Source organism: Gopherus evgoodei, chromosome 2 (assembly GCF_007399415.2).
Source record: "Gopherus evgoodei ecotype Sinaloan lineage chromosome 2, rGopEvg1_v1.p, whole genome shotgun sequence".
NCBI lineage: Eukaryota > Metazoa > Chordata > Testudines > Testudinidae > Gopherus > Gopherus evgoodei.
The window spans coordinates 243,966,913-243,986,659 of record NC_044323.1 but is presented as its reverse complement, the minus strand read 5'-3'; the positions used below and the strand labels follow the sequence as shown (position 1 = coordinate 243,986,659).

Genomic DNA, 19,747 nt, shown 5'->3' with positions numbered 1-19,747 from the left:
CAATCAATTTATTAAGGGATGAAATTCTGGCCCCACTGATGTCAATTGCAAAACTCCCATTGACTTTGAGTTCTGGATTTCACCCAATATTTAATCAATGGACTGGAAAGCATAATAGGAGGCAATGTTAATAATGTAACATTTGTGACCTATTTCTAATGTTAATGTCATTCTATGGTTTCCACTTCTTTCCATAGGATTTAAAACCAAAATAATGTTTTATTAATAATAATTACTTGATTTATGTTTCAACTAGTGCATTCTCCCAGTTCTTTATAAATAAATGAAAGTATTTTGATTGCCACTGTTAAGAAACTAATTCAATAATATATTGCTAGAATGTATCAGTAATAAGAACCAGGATTAGAAACATTATTGAATTATTTAACCGGAAAATATGAAAAATGTGAGGGTAACAAGATTGATTTTCCCCTATGACAAGATTTTGTTTGAATCCTGAATAGCTAGTGGTAGGGTGACCAGATGTCCTGTTTCTAAAGGGGCAGTCCTGTTTTTTAGGACTTCTTCTTATGTATTAGAACCTATTACCTCCCACTCCCTGTCCTGTTTTTTCATAGTTGCTATCTGGTTACCGTAGGTGGAGGAGCAAACAAATTTATTTAATTGACTAGAAGACAAGTGACTGCTGGAGAGAGACCTTCAACTGTAACATTACTGTAATAAAACTAGAATAAGAGCAACTGTCTGGAAGAAGCTTCCTGCATTACAAGTAGCTTTGGTCAGATTTGCATAATAGAACTGCAATGATTTTCTGCAGATCTAAAATCAATGCATAAATGTATGAGCTGTAACAATTCATGCATACTGTACTTTTTAAACCTGGTTGCAATTCTTAACCATGGCTTTCATGATATCTTTCTGCCTTCCCTCACAGACTATATGTCTTATCTACACATCATTTCCTGATCTTTAAGACTGCATTGAGAAATAGATTTCTGATTATTTAAAATTAGTGAACATCCCTAAGGCTCCAAACCTGGAAAAACTTATGCATAGGAGTTCTTCTGTCAAGTTCAGTGATGCTACTCATGTATGTAAAGGTACCCATATGAAAATGACTTTGCATGGATGGATCCCTGCACCCAGGCCCTTGGGTTCAGTTGACTTGAATGGGGCTCCACACTGGCACAGGGGTCTGCCTGTGTGGAGTTGCTGAGGGTGGGAACCATAAAGGGACATAGGCATTGAAAGGCTGAATGTCAGACTGCCTACATTTTAGGAACCGAAGAAATCACAGGAATGCTGTGATCCACAAAGCTGAGGAGGAGGTGGTAGTAATGGTTCCATCTGTACAGTTTTTATAGCACTCACCAAAGACATGGGAGACCCATATTCAAATTCTCCATCTCTGCCAAAGAGGAAGAAAGGATTTGAATAGTCTCAGGTGAGTGCTCCAACTACTGAGCTATAGTGTATTCTCATGTTGGGGTCCCTCTGTCTCTCCTTGTGAGGCAGTTCCCGTGTGGATAAATAAAGAAAGTGATTGAAACAGGGGGACTGGACTCTGGGTCACTCACTTGCTAGGTGGGTGCCCTAAATCACTAGACTACCGGGTCACTCCCTTGCTCTCTTTCCCTTTCTCTGGCCCAATGATTATTTTAGAATCTAATGATTAATTAAACCTCACCTAGTATAAATAATTTAAGCTAATTTACACCATCTGAAGATCTGGCCAAAGTACTTATTTCTTAATACATTTCAGAAATTAAAACGTGTACCCAGTACAAATTAATAGTACTAAAACAATTTACATTTTTCAAAGATTAACACTATTTTTTTTCTCTGCCACCACATCAGAAAATATGGAGTCTTGCAGGTTGCCCAATTTTTTTCAGTTATAAGGCTGTTTTTCATTGTTTATAACATTGCCAAATTTCAGCCATTTGGGCTGTAATTTTCTATGCCAGGTGTCTGCTGCAGGCTGAACTTTCTGGGAAAGTTTCAGCAAAAATAGTTCTGCCATTTCTGAGAATGGCAAACATATTTTGTTTTTCTAGGGAAACATACGTTGTTTTGTCCATTTTAAAATTCTTACAACCATTTAGCTAAGAAGGTATAGCATCTCCATGCTTTGGAACCAGGGCTTGACAGTCCGCAGGGAGGTGGCTGTTATGTCAAAAATGTCCCTTTGGCTTCTCCTGTGAAAATCCATGCAAATTTGGCCAAGTTATAAACCTTTGAAAAATCTCATCTCAATCTCCACACATGCTGGATAGAAATGTATTTGCATTTGGCTAAATTCCTCTGACAATTCCATGTACTGAGCATTCTCCATCCCAGGGCTGCAGGGACCAAGCAAGACTTTTCTGCACAGCTCCTCCCAGCTGCTGCAGGACTCTGTAGTGTCAAGCTCAGGAACTGAGTGCAGAGAGACTATCTTGTGTTCTCAGTTCTCCCCTTGCTGGCACCCATCCAGCATGAAGGAGGTGGACGCAGCCTTCCTAAAATGAAAATGGAACAATAGCTGGACCTAAGTGTCAGCAGACAGAGCAGATGTGGACAAGGAGCATCCTGGGGAGGAGGGCGAAGAGGGGAGATGGGGACTGGGAGCTAGTAATAGGGGGAACTACTGGGAACTGGTGGGAGAAAATAAGGGCAGAGGGAGCCAGCTGGGGAGTGTGGAAAGAGTGAGATGGGACGATGGGTGTGGCTGAGACACATTGGCTGGACAAGCAGATTGGGACAAAGAGTCTATGAGATACAGACTATGACTGGGGGCTGAGGTAAGAGAGGGGCTGGGACTCAGATGGGGAGCTTTGTGGGGAAGTCTGGAACTGGTTGGGCAAAGAGACTGGGATGAGGAACCAGGAGGGGACCAGAACAAAGATAAATTGAAGATGATGAAAAGAAGGGGTCATGCTTGGGGGTACAAGGACAGAAGCATCTGTGACCATGAAAGCGCACTTCTTTCTAGAACCTGAATGGAACTGTTTTTTCAGTTTTTTTTTTAAACCTAGGTAATGACATCCGAAAACAACACTGAAAGTTGGTTTGATTTTTTTATTGTTGTTTTTTAATATACTATTACATTAAAACATTTTCTTGCAGACTTACTTTAACTGTTTTGTGCATTGTCTTGTGTTCAGTGGCTGGGCATTTTTTTAGGTTGTTCAAACATCACTCACATCTTGACAGTATATTCTTTGTGTAGGAGAGGCTTTGTGGTTTAAAATTCTGGTGCACTGCTGACAAGATGTATACGTAATAAATTTGTACAGCGTTAGCAGTATCTTCACTGCATGTGACTCACTAGTATATTTACTGTTCAGGCCTCCTGCCACTAGAGGGCAAAGCCATTTATGCTAGGAGTTCACTGCACATTAAATTTCACCAAATAAGCTCCTGGCCTTCTTGAAATTTTACTAGTGAATAAACTGAATTCCACTTCTTTAGGGAGTAGCTTGAATCCCTAATTACATTCAGATTTAAAATGAATATCTTACTATTAATGTTTTCCAAGAATGAATTATTAATATTGCATTGTATTAATTTTTTAAATGTAGCATCTTGCTTTCCTGGCAAAAAGTCATTCTCTTTGGAAACATTTAGGTCTTCAATAAATGCAGAAGAATCACTTTATAAACCACAGTGAGTGTGGGCTGTAATTGTCTACTTATTTTTATATATATTAAAAAAAAGACTATGATACTGCAAACTATCAGACTGCAATCTTGACAGCAAAAAAAAAATCTAAAGGTATCTATTAAATTAGAAATGCAATCTTTTGTGTTACACCTTTTCAGTGTAATCTTTGGAGTGTCACATGCAGACTTCTGCGTAGTGTCTTATTGCAATGTGAGTACCTAGAGAGAAACTGTTTTTCCAGTGACTATGAAAATGCTGAATGGTGTCAGTTCATCTTTCTGCTCATGTGAAAGATTTGAGGATAACAAATACACACAAAATAGCTGCTTGTGATCTTTAATGAGGACTAATAAAAATGGGTTGCAAATGGCAATGCCACAAAATCTCTTTGAGAATTAATAGGGAAGGGGTGGCCAAACTTACTGGCCCTCTGAGCCGCATCTCTCAGTCTTCAGAAGTTTGAGAGCTGGTGCACACTTGCCATGAGCCAGATCTTGGGGCTTCAGCCCCACTGCAGCTGAAGCCCTGAACCCCAGCAGGTGCGTCCTGCAGGGCTGAAGCCCCTAGACCCACTTCTCCACTGGACAGAGGCTCCTACCCCACCACCTCACTGCAAGGCAGAAGTCCTGAGCTCCACCCGCCCAGTCTTGTAGGCGGAGAAGGGGAGGGGTTAAGAAGGGGGATTGTGAGCTGCATTTTAATGGTAAAAGAACCACACGTGGCTCGTGAGCCACAGTTTGGCCACTCCTGTAATAGGATCCAATTCATGTATTACATTTTAATTTTAAATATTTCCCAGTGAGATACACAGATTTCATGTTTTCATGCATGCATGTTGGGTACTGCAAGGCCGAGTCCTTATCAGGCAGAGTGTCATTTACTGGAGCTCTGACCTGGCTGGGGTCTGTAGGTGTTTCTGTAATTAAAATGTAAGTAATAACTCCCAATAATATTAGATACTTATGGGAGTTTAGTCAGAGTAAGAACTGCAGGAATGGGCCCAGTGTACATAGGAAGAGGAATAGAATAAGTGTACATTGAGAAATCTTAGGCCAAAAGGACATTTTATTTTTTAAAGAAATTTTAGAAAAGCTCGATAGACAGCTGGGAATGTATATAGAAGTACTAAATGTATATATTAACACGAATGAGTCTTTTAGTATATACATAGAGAGAGAGACAGTGTACTAAACAGATGGCAGAAAGTGAGAGAGACACTTAGGTCAGTATGCCAGGAAGTGCTTGGAATTAAGAAACACCAGCAGAAAGAGTGGCTCATAGCAGAGACCTTGATCAAGATAGAAGACAGAAAGAAGAAGAAGGCAGCAGTCAATAACAGCAAGACTAGAGCAGCAAAGGCCAAAGCTCAAAAAGAGTATGCTGAAGCCCATAGAGCAGTGAAGAGGAATATCAGGAAGGACAAGAGAGAGTATGTGGATGAACTGGCAGCAGAAGCGGAGCAGGCAGCATACAGTGGTAATATGAAACAGCTGTATGATACTACCAAGCGACTGTCTGGAAAGTTCAGCAAGCCAGAACGTCCCGTTAAAGACAAGCAGGGAAAGTGTATAACAGGAATAGAACAACAGATGAACAGATGGGCGGAGCACTTTGAGGAACTCCTGAACAGACCAGCACCACCAAATCCACCAGATATCAACCCAGCCAACGAGGACCTCCCAATTAATTGCGATAAACCAACCAGAGATGAGATCAGAAAAGCCATCACCATGATGAAGAATAGGAAGGTGGCTGGACCTGATGACATCCCAGCAGAGGCCCTGAAAGCAGACCTGGATGCTTCAGTGGAATTGCTGTACCTCCTCTTTGAGAAGATATGGGAAGAAGAAGTGATTCCGGTAGACTGGAAAGAGGGATATCTCATCAAAATCCCCAAGAAAGGAGATCTTAGCAACTGTGCCAATTATAGAGGAATCACACTCCTGTTGGTGCCAGGGAAGGTCTTCAACCGAGTCCTCTTAAAGAGAATGAAGGATGCTGTCGATCCACAGCTACGAGATGAACAGGCAGGTTTCCGGCAGAATAGATCATGCATGGACCAGATAGCAATGCTTCGCATCATAGTCGAGCAGTCTATGGAGTGGAACTCCTCGTTGTACATCAACTTTGTTGATTATGAGAAAGTGTTCGATAGCTTGGATCGAGAGACCCTCTGGAAGCTCTTCAGCACTACGGCATCCCAGCAAAGGTGGTCAACCTGATCAAGAACTCATATGACGGTATACACTGTAGAGTGATCCATGGAGGGCAGCTTACTAACAGCTTCCAGGTGCAAACTGGAGTCAGGCAAGGATGCTTGTTGTCACCACTTCTCTTTCTCCTCGTCATCGATTGGATTATGAAGACATCCACTTACGAGCGTAGGAACGGAATCCAGTGGACGTTGTGGACCCAGCTTGATGACCTGGACTTTGCTGACGACCTTGCACTCCTTTCGCACTGTAAACAGCAGATGCAAGAGAAGACCAACGTAGTGGCAGCCACGTCATCACAGGTTGGCCTCAACATCCACAAGGACAAGACCAAGATCCTTAGGATTAAATCCATCAGCAATGACCCAGTCACACTGAATGGAAGCCCCCTGGAAGAAGAGCAGTCCTTCACCTACCTAGGTAGCATCATTGACCAGCAGGGTGGCACAGACGCAGACATCAAAGTAAGGATTGGTAAGGCAAGAGCAGCCTTCTTACAGCTCAAGAACATCTGGAGCTCCAGAGAGCTGTCTTTGGCAATAAAAATTCGACTGTTCAACTCCAATGCGAAATCAGTCCTACTGTATGGAGCTGAAACCTGGAGGACAACCAAAACAACCATCAGGAAGATCCAGACCTTCATTAATAGCTGCCTCAGAAGGATTCTCCAGATCCGCTGGCCAGACATCATCAGTAACATCCACGTCTTGGAGAGGACCTGTCAACTCCCAGCAGAGGAAGAAATCAGAAGGAGAAGGTGGGGTTGGATAGGACATACACTACGTAAGCAGCCAACTAACATCACCAGACAGGCACTGCGGTGGAACCCCCAAGGCAAGCGGAAAAGAGGCCGTCCAAGAAACACCTGGTGACACGAACTTCAGGCTGATAGCAAAAAAATGGGCTATACCTGGAACCAGCTAGAGCGAATGGCCCACCATAGAGGACTCTGGAGATCTGTTGTTGGCAGCCCATACCCTGATTGGGGTGACGGGCATGAGTGAGTGAGTGAGTGATAGAGAGAGAGAGAGAGAGATAATTTTTCAAGTACAAGCTAACCTAAAGATTTTAAAGACTCCTTAGGAAATAACATTAATATAGCTTCAGGAAGGAAGTTGCCATATTCCTTGATCTGAGCACTGGGGTTTGTTTTTTTTAAACTTGTATAACATCAGACGATCTCCGAGCACTTCCATGCCTAACAAAATTGAATTTCACTTCACATCTCAGAAGTATAGGAATAGCGGTATCCTCATCTTTTTGATGGGGAAATGGAGGCACAAAGCAATTAAGCAACTTGCCCAAATTAAACAAGATGTCTGTGGCAGAACTGAGAACTAAACCCAGGTCCTGTGACTCACAGTTATGTGGTTTAACCACAAGGCCACCCTTTCTCTACAAAGTAAGTTTATTGTAATTACAGATTCTTCACATTTGAATAATTATTTATATATACATGCCGGAGATTAGAGTGATACTCTAACAATGAAAAAAATTGTTCAATAAAGCCTAATACTTGATGTTAATTCTATGTACCAGTTTAATTGCACAGGCCTGTAAGGGTAGCTTAAATTTACTTTCACTCATTAACTAATATTATTATCAGATTGCAGACAGGAAAGGGAAAGCATATAGATGTAACAAAGAATGACATAATCATAAAGCAGATATGCATGCTGGGTACTGCTCAGACACACAACATTTTGACGTACATTCTGTTTCAACAGATCACCATTTTCTAAGATGTGTTCCTATAGTTAGGCTCCTAGATCCATATGCAGGCATCTAAATAAAATTGTCCTGAGATTCGAAGATCTGAGTAATTATAACTCCCATTAACTCCAGGGTGAGTTGTGGGCCCTCAGTATCTCTTAAAATCAGGCCACTGTTTTGTAGATTCTTAAATATGGATTTGGGGACATGACAGTAGACACATCAATGTGAAAATGTTGGCACCTGTCTATTGATAGGGGGATACTTGCTCTAGGATTAGCATTGCTTATAAATCAAAGAAAGAACAGCAGCTTAGGCAGTATCAAAGGAATACAGAGCCTTAGGCCTCAGTCCTACCCTCAGATAAGTGTGTATGAATTACAGCAGATCCTGTGAAAGCAACTACCTGGTGTCAGTGGCCCCATGCACCTGAGGGCAAGACTCAATCCTGCTCATGTTGAGTTCAGTAGCAGAGCGCCAACTGACTCCCATGGGTGCAGGGTCTGGTCCTTAGTTTGGAGAGTCCACATCCCCCAAGCTGAATCCTCAGCCATCCATTTCATTGACACAGTAGTAGAATACATGTTCTTTATGCTAGAATCAAAGGACTGGAAGGGACCTTGAAAGGTTCACTGCACTCATGGCAGGACTAAATATTATCTATACAATCCCTGACAGGTGTTTGTCTAACCTGCTCTTAAAAATCTCCAATGATGGAGATTCCACAACTCCCTAGGCAATGTGTTCAAGGGCTTAACTACCCTGACAGGAAGTTTTTCCTAATGTCCAACCTAAACCTCCCTTGCTGCAATTTAAGCCCACTTCTTCTTGTCTTATCCTCAGAGATTAACAAGAATAATTGTTCACCCTCCTCCTTGTAACATTTTATGTACTTGAAAACTGTTATCATGTCTCCCCTCAGTCTTCTCTTCTACAGACTAAATAAACCCAATATTTTCAATCTTTCCTTATAGATCATATTTTCCAGACTTTTAATCATTTTGGTTGCTCTTCTCAGGATTTTCTCCAATTTGTCCATATCCTTCCTGAAATGTGGCACCCAGAACTGGACACAATACTGCAGCTGAGACCTTATCATCACAGAGTAAGGTGGAAGAATTACTTCTCGTGTCTTGCTTATAACACTCCCGCTAATCCATCTCAGAATGATGTTTGCTCTTTTTGCTACAGCGTTACACTATTGAGTCATATTTAACTTGTGATCCATTATAAACCCCAGATCCCTTTCTGCAGTACTCCTTCCTAGGCAATCATTTCCCATATTGTATGTGTGCAATTCATTGTTCCTTTCTAAGTGGAGTACTTTCAATTTGTCGGTATTGAATTTCATCCTGTTTATTTCAGACCATTTCTCCAGTTTATCCAGGTAATTTTGAATTTTAATCCTATCCTCCAAAACACTTGCAACATCTCCCAATTTGGAATCATCTGCAAACTTTATGCATTATCTAAATAATTTATTAAGATATTGAACAGAACCAGACTCAGGACCAATCCGTACAGCACTCCACTTGTTATGCTTGACTGTGAACCACTGATGATTACTCTTTGGGAATGATTTTCCAACCAGTTATGCACTCACTTTATAGTAACTGCATCTAGATTGTATTTCCCTAGTTTGTTTATGAGAAGGTCATGAGAGACAGTATCAAAAGCCTTACTAAAATCAAGACATACCACATCTACTGCTTCCCCTGTGTCCACAAGGCTTGTTACCCTCTCAAAGAAAGCTATTAAGTTGGTTTGACATGATTTATTCTTGACAAATCCATGTTGACTGTTACTTATCACCTTAGTATCTTCTAGGTGTTTGGAAATTGATTGGTTGATTATTTGCTCCACTATTTTTCTGGGTATTAAAGTTAAGATGACTGGCCTCTAATGACTAGTATTTGGCAGCAGATTTTTGGTGACCAAAAAATCTCCACAAATTTGATTCTAATAATAATAGAACCTGAAAGTATTTCTAATGCTGGACTTCAACAAAAGTTTAGAATCGTAGGATCTGTTCCTGCCCAGTTCAGGCAAAACTCTTATTAACTTCACTGTACCCTAGGCTCTCTTATTTTAATTACCATTTAAAGGTAATTTCCCATTGACTTGGTCTGATACTTTGAATATTAATTTTAATTTTCTGACATTAAAGGTTATTAAAAAGTTGGGTTCACTTTTATAAGAAGGAAAAACCTGAAGGTTTAGTAGGTTTGTACAATCTGAAGATGTATAATAATGGACAGGAACATATTTTTGGCTCTAGTCCAGCATGGTACTTAATCACATCTAAGTTTAAACACATAAATAGTCCCATTGACATCAGTAGGACTACTCATGCTTAGAGTTAAGCACCCACTTAAGTGATTTGCTGGCTGAGGACCACAGTGCTCAGCACCTTGTAGGATCAAATGCTTAGTTATTAAAATGTTATACAATATGATGTAAACAGTTACATTAAATAACAATATGCAGATTAATAGCTTCACATCTATATTTATTTACTGGATATAACAATAATGCTATATGCTGGTATTTGGGGAACACATATTTAACGTTATTATATAGTCTTCAGGATGTCTATCCAACTCTGAGTCCATAGCTAATTAGAGGGTTTTTTTAATAGAAGAAAAACTCTAAACCACTTTTATAGCATTTTAATCAATAGTACTGAAATATGCAAATTAGCTAAAGTATGATTGGTTGAGCATCATAATCCTGCCCACCCTTCATGTCACCCTTCATTACAATTTTGAAATCAAACTGAACAATAATAAAGTATTATTTACAATTTGTCAGCGTATTTCTCTTTGACAGAATCTTATTAAAATTAAGCAGATAGGAGGACCGGGATAGAAGGATAGTTTTGTGTAAGATTTTTGTCTCAACATGTTTTCATGTTAAAATAGCCTTTAAATGTACAAGACATAACATAGGGAAAATAGATTAATCTTTTCAGACTCATTTCTGAATTCTAATGAAATTACACACCACCTGAGCTTCAACCTCCCATTACCAGGATGCCAGAAGAACTGTGGGATATGGATTTCTCTGGTGCCTCCTTCACTGTGGTCATTCAGATGTATATAATGAATTATGGGTATACGAATAAACACATCAAATATATTCAGATTTTATTTGGAACAAAAATGTCAAAAGTTATGTATCATTTAGAGCAAAGGGGGGCATGGATCAACGTTCACATTGCACTGCCCATCAGTACCTGCCTCAAGCCAGCGAAGATAGTGATCCAACCAGTGGACCAAATATGGAGATGAATCCGGGCCACTTGAGGCACATACTGTACAGACGCTCAGAAGATTTAGGGTAAAATTAAAAGAAATGGCAATCCTATGTGCAGTCAGGTTATATGAAATATAGTGAATAACGCACACACATACAGAACAAAAACAACTGAAACCTAATTGGCCAATAATAAAAGCATATTGAAGCCTTGGTTTTTCATTCTGATGAAATTCCTGTTGAAGTCTAAAGGAAATTTTGCTTGAGTAAGGAGTTCAGAGTTAGGCCTTGTGTTATTTTAGTGTTGCAGAATATTAAGCAAATACCTATCTGTAAGAGCATGTTTAGTCCCATTGACGTCAATAGGACTAGTCACACGCTTAAAATTAGGCATGTGATTAAGTACTTTGCAGGACTGGGGCCATAAGCATTATGGGGAGCCTGATCTTACACAACTGAAGTTGATGAGAGTTTTGCTATTGACTCCGGTGCTGACATGATCTAGCCCTTTAGTGCTGTGTAATAATACAGTGTACAATAGGAAATTAATTAAACCACTGTGATTCCTTCCCCTCAATAGACAAGTGAGTAAAAGCTTCATGTGCTGGTCCAGAAGCAATGTGGCTTATTTAACAGCAAGTGGAGAGTTGCAAGTTGTAAATAACCCCTTTTTTCAGGTAAAACTAAAGCTTATTTTCTGAAGAAAACACATTCCTTTTCTGTAGAATCAAGCTCTTGGGATAGACAAAAAGGTCCTGTTATATTTTAGGACTTGAAGTGCCTACTAAAGTCAAATCTCTGTAAAAGTAAAGACTAGAGAAGTAGACAATAGAGCATTACTCCTTTGGGGAGTTTATAGAAAGAAACTATTTAATCCTTAATCAAATAGTTAAAAAAACAACTCTTCAATGCAATTAATATTTTAAAGAAGTTTTAAAAAATATGTGGCTGTATATCTTTGGGAGAGCAAAGAGGCTTGCTAATCAGGACCTAATTAATAGGCAGGCTGGGAAGATTTAGTCAGTCAGTCTCTAGGTAAATCTAATAATTTCAACCACCTCCCTGCTGCAGAAACCTTTATATTTGAAGAAAACCCAGATCATTAATCAAAGACTGAAGAGCCCTTTCTTCTATGGCGACAGAATTCCTAACAGGGGCCTTCTGCAGTGATCAGTCTCCAACTGACTACAAATTATCAATACTGATTACCAGCTTGCTGCAATGGGGAGGGGATGGCTTGCTCAGCACTGCAGGGCTGGCCAGACTCCCACAGCTCCTGTCTTAGTCTGTTTGCATCTACAGCTGTCCCATGCCTTTTCCCTACAGGTGACAATGCCAGGTTAAAATGGTTTCCACCCCTAGGGATTATTTCTCAGATCAAAGAAAGAGAATCCCAGTGTTGTTTTTAAATGTAGAACTAATGTCTGGAGGATTCATGTTAACTTTGGACAAATGATCAAGACTGAAACAGGGTTATTATTGCCATAGTGATTCGGTAGTGAGTACATGGGCTTGTTTGTTTTTTTTTTCTGAGGGCCAGATAAAGGCGTTTAAACCTTGCTTTCCTTATTCTGGGTGGCTGTTGTGAACGTGGGGTAGGGGGTGTTTGATAGGGAAGTATTTTGAAACTCTTTGATTTCTAAGGTATCATCCACGTTTTTCCCCTTTCCAAAGGAAGCAGAAAGGAATTTGATGATCTGGAGATCCTTTAAAAGACTGGTCTGCTGGCTAATGCATTTCGCTCCTTTCCACACCCTCCACTGCAACCTCTATTTCCACCCATTTGCACCACAAAGCAGTTAACCGCAGTCAGTGAAACAAAAGGAGTCGGGGGAGGATGTCTTGCTTGTGCCTCTTAATTTTAGCCCCAGACAGGGACGATTCCCCAGAAGGTTAAATAAAATGGCAACCATGGTTCCGAGCCTCGGCAGTCATTGGACATCTCGCCTTCTTGCTTCTCAGATACCAAAGGGAATGAGAGATTAGGCAAAGCCACGCACGTTAACTACACCCAGACCCAGAATGAGTGAGTGGGGATGGATGGGGCGGGGCTGCTGAGTCCACACATACAGTTTGCGTTCGCTCTAGTGGGACAAAGTAAAAAAGACAAGCCTGTCACTCCCGACAAAACAGGACATGGGGTGGGGAGAGAAGCTGCTGCGTTATCTAGAAAAAAATATCCTGGTAGGAGGATACCTTTATTAGCCAATGACCTACTTTTCTGTGTGCAGTCAGACTGCAGGGGTACAAGAGTCCAGGCTGCATGCAGAGCAAGAACGAGGTGGCTCTTTCAAAAGCCGTTTGGGTTTGTTCTCCTGGTGCTGTGCACACAGCCTTTGCGTTGCTAGCCCTCCCTCCTCCCCACTTCTTAATGTCTAAAGGGACTGGGGAGGTTACTGGGCGAGGGCTCCCTGGGCGTGCCTGGGACGAGACAGCTGCAGCAGCCGTATGGGTGGGGTCTGTCTGCCTGCATTGTGCCGGGCTGCTGGAGCCTGTGGCGCTAAACGCTGCAGGTGCCCTCTCCCCAGGAACAGCGGTGCACAGCGTTACACAAAGAAACCCAATGTCACCCCAGCCCCACCCCACCCCATCCCTCCTTAAAACAAAGGGCGGACCTGTTCTCTGTAAGGCGATCGGGTTATGTATCGAATTAGCGAAAGAGAAAAGTCTCTCTCTAAAGCCTGTCGCTGGGGGAGATGAAGGTGTCTTTCCTTTTCAGCAACGAAACTGATCAGTTTCACTGTGCAAGTGTTTTGCTTTCAACACATCATCTCCAAGAAATAGCTGAAATGAAGAGCGAGCAATATCTTGAGACCTGGCGATAAGGGGCTTTATAAAACCACACACATAACACATTTCAGAATAGGTAAGGGCACTTTTTTGGTGCCACTCACAAAAAAACTCTCTTTAAAACCAAATAAATCTCCTTGAAATGAGTGTGCAACTTATTTGCCTTAATCACCCAAGAGCAATCTGCCATCAGATCTTAGGCTAAGATTTCCAAAGAGCCCCGGGCTCCCAACCCTCCTCCCTGCTTTTTGATTTAAAAAAAAAAAAAAAAGATTTAACATTGTCTTGGCTTTTTCTAAACATTAAGGCCTCTTAGGGCAGCACCCAGGACAGCCGGTGGTCCTATGATATAGTGGCCGTTGCATTGGCTGAAGAAAAAGAGATGCGATTTCTTACCCATTGCTGTTTTAGCCATGGTGGGATGGATGTGCAGATTCTCAGAGGCTGTGAAGGCAAAGGGGTCCAGCTACAGCAGTGGAGAGGGAGAGAGAAGACTGAATAAGGCACTGAGTCAGCAGCGTGGGGCTGTGCAAGAGAAGGAGCAAGAGGCAGGAGCCTATGAATAATTATCACTCCTCTACCCAAGCAGATTGGCTCTAGAGGTCCCCTGACATGACTCCTGCGGAGCTAGAATCTCCAAGCATTAAATGTTGATCCACCAATGGTGCTGGAGTACAAAGTGCTAGAATGGAGTTTGAAATGGAAATCCGTCCTTGAGTGTCTCTCCCCCCCTCTTTTTAGTTTTAATAGTACAGTCCATGTCAAATGTTTTATGTCTTACATGAAAAGCCTATTGGGGTTGAAAGCTCTCCTGTTGCTACCTGGAAAATATGCACACATGCATTTTTAACACAATTTAACACCGATATGACAAAGGGGGAAATAATTCAGGGGTTTTTGGAGCAGTTTCAGCAATAACAGTAGTTTACAGCATTTTACCTCTGCACACTGCATTACTGTATATTGGCTGTTGCAACACACACATGCTTATACTGCAAGTTCTTGCTTTTCAGTATTTATTTTATGTTTCCCAGACTCATCCATCAATTATGCATTCAGTGGTAAAACCTACAGGATGGCAGGGATACTAATTAATGTTTACAAAGTGCTCTAGAAAATGCAAAGCAGTCTCCATGTGCAAATTGGTGGTATTATTTCATTATCACACTAGCCACCTCTTTGATGTACCATCAAAACAACAACGGAAATCTCCTTGGTAAAAGAATGTGGAATATGAGTGAGTGCTCAAAGACATCACCTGAAAGAGGATTGCCGGGGGCTTGAGAAATTATAAGGTATTTATCAGTTTTGGAGCATGATGAAGAAAAATCTGTTTTGTGGGCAAAGGAGAGGGAGCAAAAGAAATAATCGAGGGGGCAAAACGTTTTCCTTCATTATATTCAGGGGAAAGCCAGTGATGTGTCTGGAAACAATTTCAGAGAAATCTGGGTAGTGATCTGAAGCTATGGATGGAAATACGGTGTAACCCTAACATATGTTCTAGTTGGGAGAAAGTCACTGTCCAGGTGTAGGCAGTGTATAAAGCCTGGTATGGGGTTAAGTGGCGGATAGGTTGTCCCATCATCCTTTCTGCATTTATGTATCCTCAGCAATACCCAGCATAAGAAAATAACAGAGGTAAGTATTACAGCACTGGCACACATAGATGTAGGGATCTGGAAAATTTCTAGTTGGGGTAATGAATTTAGGGGTGGAAGGACCATGGGGCCATTCCAAGATCTCTCTCTCTCTCTCTCTCTCTCTCTTGCGATGATAGGCTTCCAGAACGTGCTTGAGCCAACAGTCCTCTTCTCCTTCCTCCAGATGTACAATTCACTATCACATTTGCCACAGCTTAGTGGTGTTCTTGTGTTGGACAATAGTTCAGTGTCATTTATCCAGTGCGGTTGATTATGCTAAGAAATGCAGCATCCGGGAACGAGGCCCAGAGGATAAGGTGAGGCTGTGGCCACTTTTCCTCTTGTCCTTGTGTTTGTCAGTTTCAATCTGCAGGGTGGTTATTTTTTTGTTAATGAGAGCAGAAGACTGGAAGTAGGGTGGAGGAGAAGAACCCTCCTACAGGCGGAGAAATACAGGCTGAAGGGTGTGGGTTGTATATAAACTCTTCAGCGTGGACATATCGCAGCGTCAGGGCTGTTTGAGGTGAGCTGTCAGCACAGCTTTAGTCTATTAGTCTACTGACGTTGGGAAGATTAGGTAGCTTGCTGGGATATGGTGAGGAGTTTAGTTCCCAGAGTGCCCGATCCAGGACTACTCAACCACACACGGTAGGAAAGTGGCTCCCACGGCCAACCATCCTTTGTGAGTGCAAAGGTTGGGTCAGAGGGCCATCTTTTCCGTGATGAGGTGGGTTGAGAAATTTAAAAGGCAGGGTGGAGGGTTTGGGAGGTGGGAAGATTTGGTAGGGGCGGGTCGTGAGTGAAATTAGGGGTGCTGCTGGGGTGAGGAGGAACAGGGATGGGTTTGTTCGCGGTTGCTGCTTCTCAGCCTGGAGTAGGGAAAGGTGCTGGAACTTCATGGAGGGACCTAGCCGGAAAGCCAGAGACTCCCACTTTAACTTCCCCCAGGGCAGGTTTCCCCCGCCCCCCGCAGTACTAATCCAGCAATGTGTAGTTCTAGTCTATAAGGGCTTATTTTGTATTCTTCTAGGCCTTCATCTGGGCCACCAACGAGCTGTTTCCTAGATAAACCGCTGCAATTGTCTGAGAACAATTATTCACAAAACAGAGAGCAACTGCTATAAAATATTTCAGGAAGAAGGCTGGAGCTCTCCTGGGTGCTGAAACTTCCCTAGGCCTCGAAAGGATTGTGCAATAGCCTCTCCTATCCCCCCTCCCATTACAGACACAACTAGAACCAGCGCAATTCCGACCCGCTGCATCAAAGGGGCTGAGGGTTGGGGGGGGAAAGGCAGGACGCTCTGCAGATCCATACACTGGTTAGCTGCTCCTGCCCCAAAAGGGCCGGTGTCACCACAGCGCAGACAGTCCCAGAGCAGCCGATGATGAATACGGGGCCCGGATAAATCTGGATTTGCTTCTTCCTATTGCCATTTTTATAATAAATAATAATAATAATAAGTAATAGCTAGGCACCCCCTAGGTCACATGCCCGCTGGGATAAGAATGCAACCGCCTCCCGCCCCCCAGCTAGGGCATCCAGCCGCTCTCAGCTCTCTGGCCGCAGCAGGGAGCCCGGGGAGTTGTCTCCAATGCTCAGCTGGCGTGCAAGGGCTGGGGGCTGCATTTCTTTGCTGCACCCTGACTCTCATAAACTGCCCATGGCATGCAGCACCTGGCACCCCCTGGGCTCTCTGCACAGCGTCGGAAAACTAGCCCCGCTTCCGCTTTGCAATAGCCTTGCCCTCCCCCAGAAGAGGTGTTTTGTTTTTAAAGCAGAGCAGCCGGGTCACCCAGCAGAGCAGGAGGGAGGGGAGTTCTCGTTTGTAAGGGGAGAATGGAAGGTTAATGGCTTCTAAGAGGAGCTGCCAGTGTCTGGGTTTCGGGCGGAGGCTTTTTCTTACAGTCCTCCTGCCAAGGACAGCAGCGAGCTTCCGATTGCCGCTGGCTTGTTACTGTGCAGTTTGGAAGCTGCTTCTCCTTCCAGGCAGCCCCCTCCCACTGCCGCGTAGTGGCTCCAGGCTGCAACTGACACACCCGGAGGACCCTGTCTGCTGTCCCTGGTCCACTCCACCCCAAAGCTTCCCCCCGCGCCACTCCCAGAAGAGAGCAACCCCCCCCACCGTGTGATTTGCAAAGGAGTCTCTGAATCGTGCAGCTGATGGTTAGCTATACAGGCTATCTGAACGGGCAGAATCACTGACACTCCTGCGTCTGTCCGAGGGTGGGGCTGCTCGTGTCTTTTCTTCTCCGGCCACCATCAGGGGAGAGAGAGAGAGCTCAGAGCCAGCCCCTGCCGCCCCGCTCCCCGCCCCTCCACCTGGCAAGGATAGATGAGGAGACCTGAGCCAAATCGGGGAAGGTTTTTCTCACCTCAGCTGCCTTTCAGGCAGCTCCCCCCTTTCTATTTCTGAGCCAATACATGTTGCAGAATAGCAGGTCCCCTTATTGTGCTGTCAGGCATGTGAAGAAAAGCTGGATCTCCCCAGAGGACAGGGGGAGGGGCACTGGACCTTAGCGAGATTTCTTTGCCGAGAAACTGGCCCAAGAAATTACTTGACAATCAATGACACGTCCAGCACTTGACAAGACAATTATTGCTGGGGAGCAAGTGATCAGACACGCTATATATCATTTGGTGAGTGCAACATGAATTTTAGAGGAAAATGTGATTTTTCTAGCAAAACCAAGCTTGTCCTTCTCTGGCAGGGGAAGTTTCTCTCATATGTAGGCCAAAGGATGTGGATTTCTAAAGCTCTTATTTGATGTTGAAGTATATGTGTGTGCTGTTTGAAACTATGCCTGCATCTTGATTTCTGAATGCACATTCTAATTATTTAATATAGAATCATAGATCATTAGGGTTGGAAGGGACCTCAGGAGGTCAGCTAGTCTAACCACCTGCTCAAAGCAGGACCAATACCCAAATGACCCCCTCAAGGATTGAACTCACAACCCTGGGTTTAGCAGGCCAATACTTGAACCACTGAGCTATCCCTATCAGATATTAAATGGAAAAGAACAGATTTAAAATCTTATTAGACAATGTTTAAAAATAAATGATACAGAGCATTGAAAATTCAGTTAATAGTCATCGGGGGGGAGGTACCATACAGAGTATAGGGGAATGTTAGTATTTTGACATTGGATAGCGCATAACACATACAGTCTGCAGTATCCCCGGGGGGGGGGGTTAAGGTGGATGAATCAAGGTACAGTCAGCAAGTAGTGAGGGTTCATCGCTCATACAGGAATTACAGGTAATCATAAATAAGTGGGCCGAGTAATGAGGATAGAATGACCCTCATATGGTGGAGTTCAGTTCGGTTTGGTGGGTTCAGGGTTCAGGGGATAACGTCCGACAGAGGAAGTCTTCAGGTCTCTTCCTCATTGTGGGTGCGCGAAGTCACGCCAGCTCACTCTTGGTTTGGCGATGGATGGTGATGTGCTCTGTATAAATGTCCCAGGACCTCCAGATAGTGTCCGAGACCATTAGACGTCGTATGAGCCACGCATAGTGATGGCCTACCTCGCAGGTTCTCAGTACGTGTTCGTTACAGGGGTCCCAGGCGCCCAGGGCCCCGACGATCACAGTGTCGGGGTATACCTCATAGCCCTTTGTCCACAGGGTGTCAGCCAGGGGAGCATACTTTTCGAGTTTGTGGGCTCGGGCTGTGCGGAAGGCTGGGGTCCTATTCTTGAACGAGACTGTCACGTCGACGAGGATGATCTTTTTCCGATCCTCGTCTGTGACGACAATATCCGGGCGCAGCAGGCTGTCGGTGCCGGGGATGGTGCAGTTGACGGTGATCTCTCCCAGGGCTGGGTCAATGGCCTTCGCTAGGCGGTCCTGGACGGCGTTGTGGTGGAGCTGCCAGGCAAGGGCGTGGGGCTTGCAGCTGCACAGGACGTGGGGCAGGGTCTCGGCGACGTACCTGCATCTCCTGCAGCGCTTGTCCCGGTTCCCGTAGTGGACGGCTCCATTGAGAGGGACGCAATTCAGCTGGGTGCAGTGTATAAACCGCCAGTTGGTGAATTGGGTGAAGCTACTCGTGGGGAGAAAGTGGTTGCTGGAGTCCCACTTGCTGGTCACCTCGGAGGCCTTACCCTGGTCTGGCTTTTTCTGCAGGGTGTCCACGTAAAGCGCATGGACGGCAGCCTTCAGGGACCTCTCCAGCATGCCTCTGGCTCTGGGGGTGACGATGGTGTTGCCGTCAGTCTCGATCTGCTGCACCAGAACTCCCAGCTCCTGCCGTTCCTCGCTCCACTCCCAGCGGCAGCCCAGTCGCTTCCCTAGTTGGCGCGTGGCGTTGCGGGCGCAGGACCACAGCAAGGCGATGTCGCCCCTGTCCCGGGCGAATTCGCCGTCCAGTGAGCTGCTCAGGAAGGGGGCTACCTCTTGGTCAGAGGGAGCTCTGCTGATTCGCTTCACTGTGGTGGTGCGCAGAGTGGTCGTTGCAACATTCTTCACTTTGGCGTCCGGGCACGTCAGGAGGCGGAAGGTGTGCGTGATGACCGAGATGTCACACA

The 19,747-nt window shown here is 43.9% G+C and overlaps 1 protein-coding gene across 1 annotated transcript in view; it reads right to left on the bottom strand.

Moving 5' to 3' along the window:
• Positions 1–14,232, bottom strand: part of STMN2 (stathmin 2) — a 62,602-nt gene extending 48,370 nt beyond the window's left edge. The window contains exon 1 of the mRNA XM_030553321.1: positions 13,974–14,232. Coding sequence (XP_030409181.1) covers positions 13,974–13,992 — 19 coding nt within the window. The 5' untranslated portion in view covers positions 13,993–14,232. The remainder of the gene's footprint in view (positions 1–13,973) is intronic.
• Positions 14,233–19,747: the final 5,515 nt, after the last annotated feature.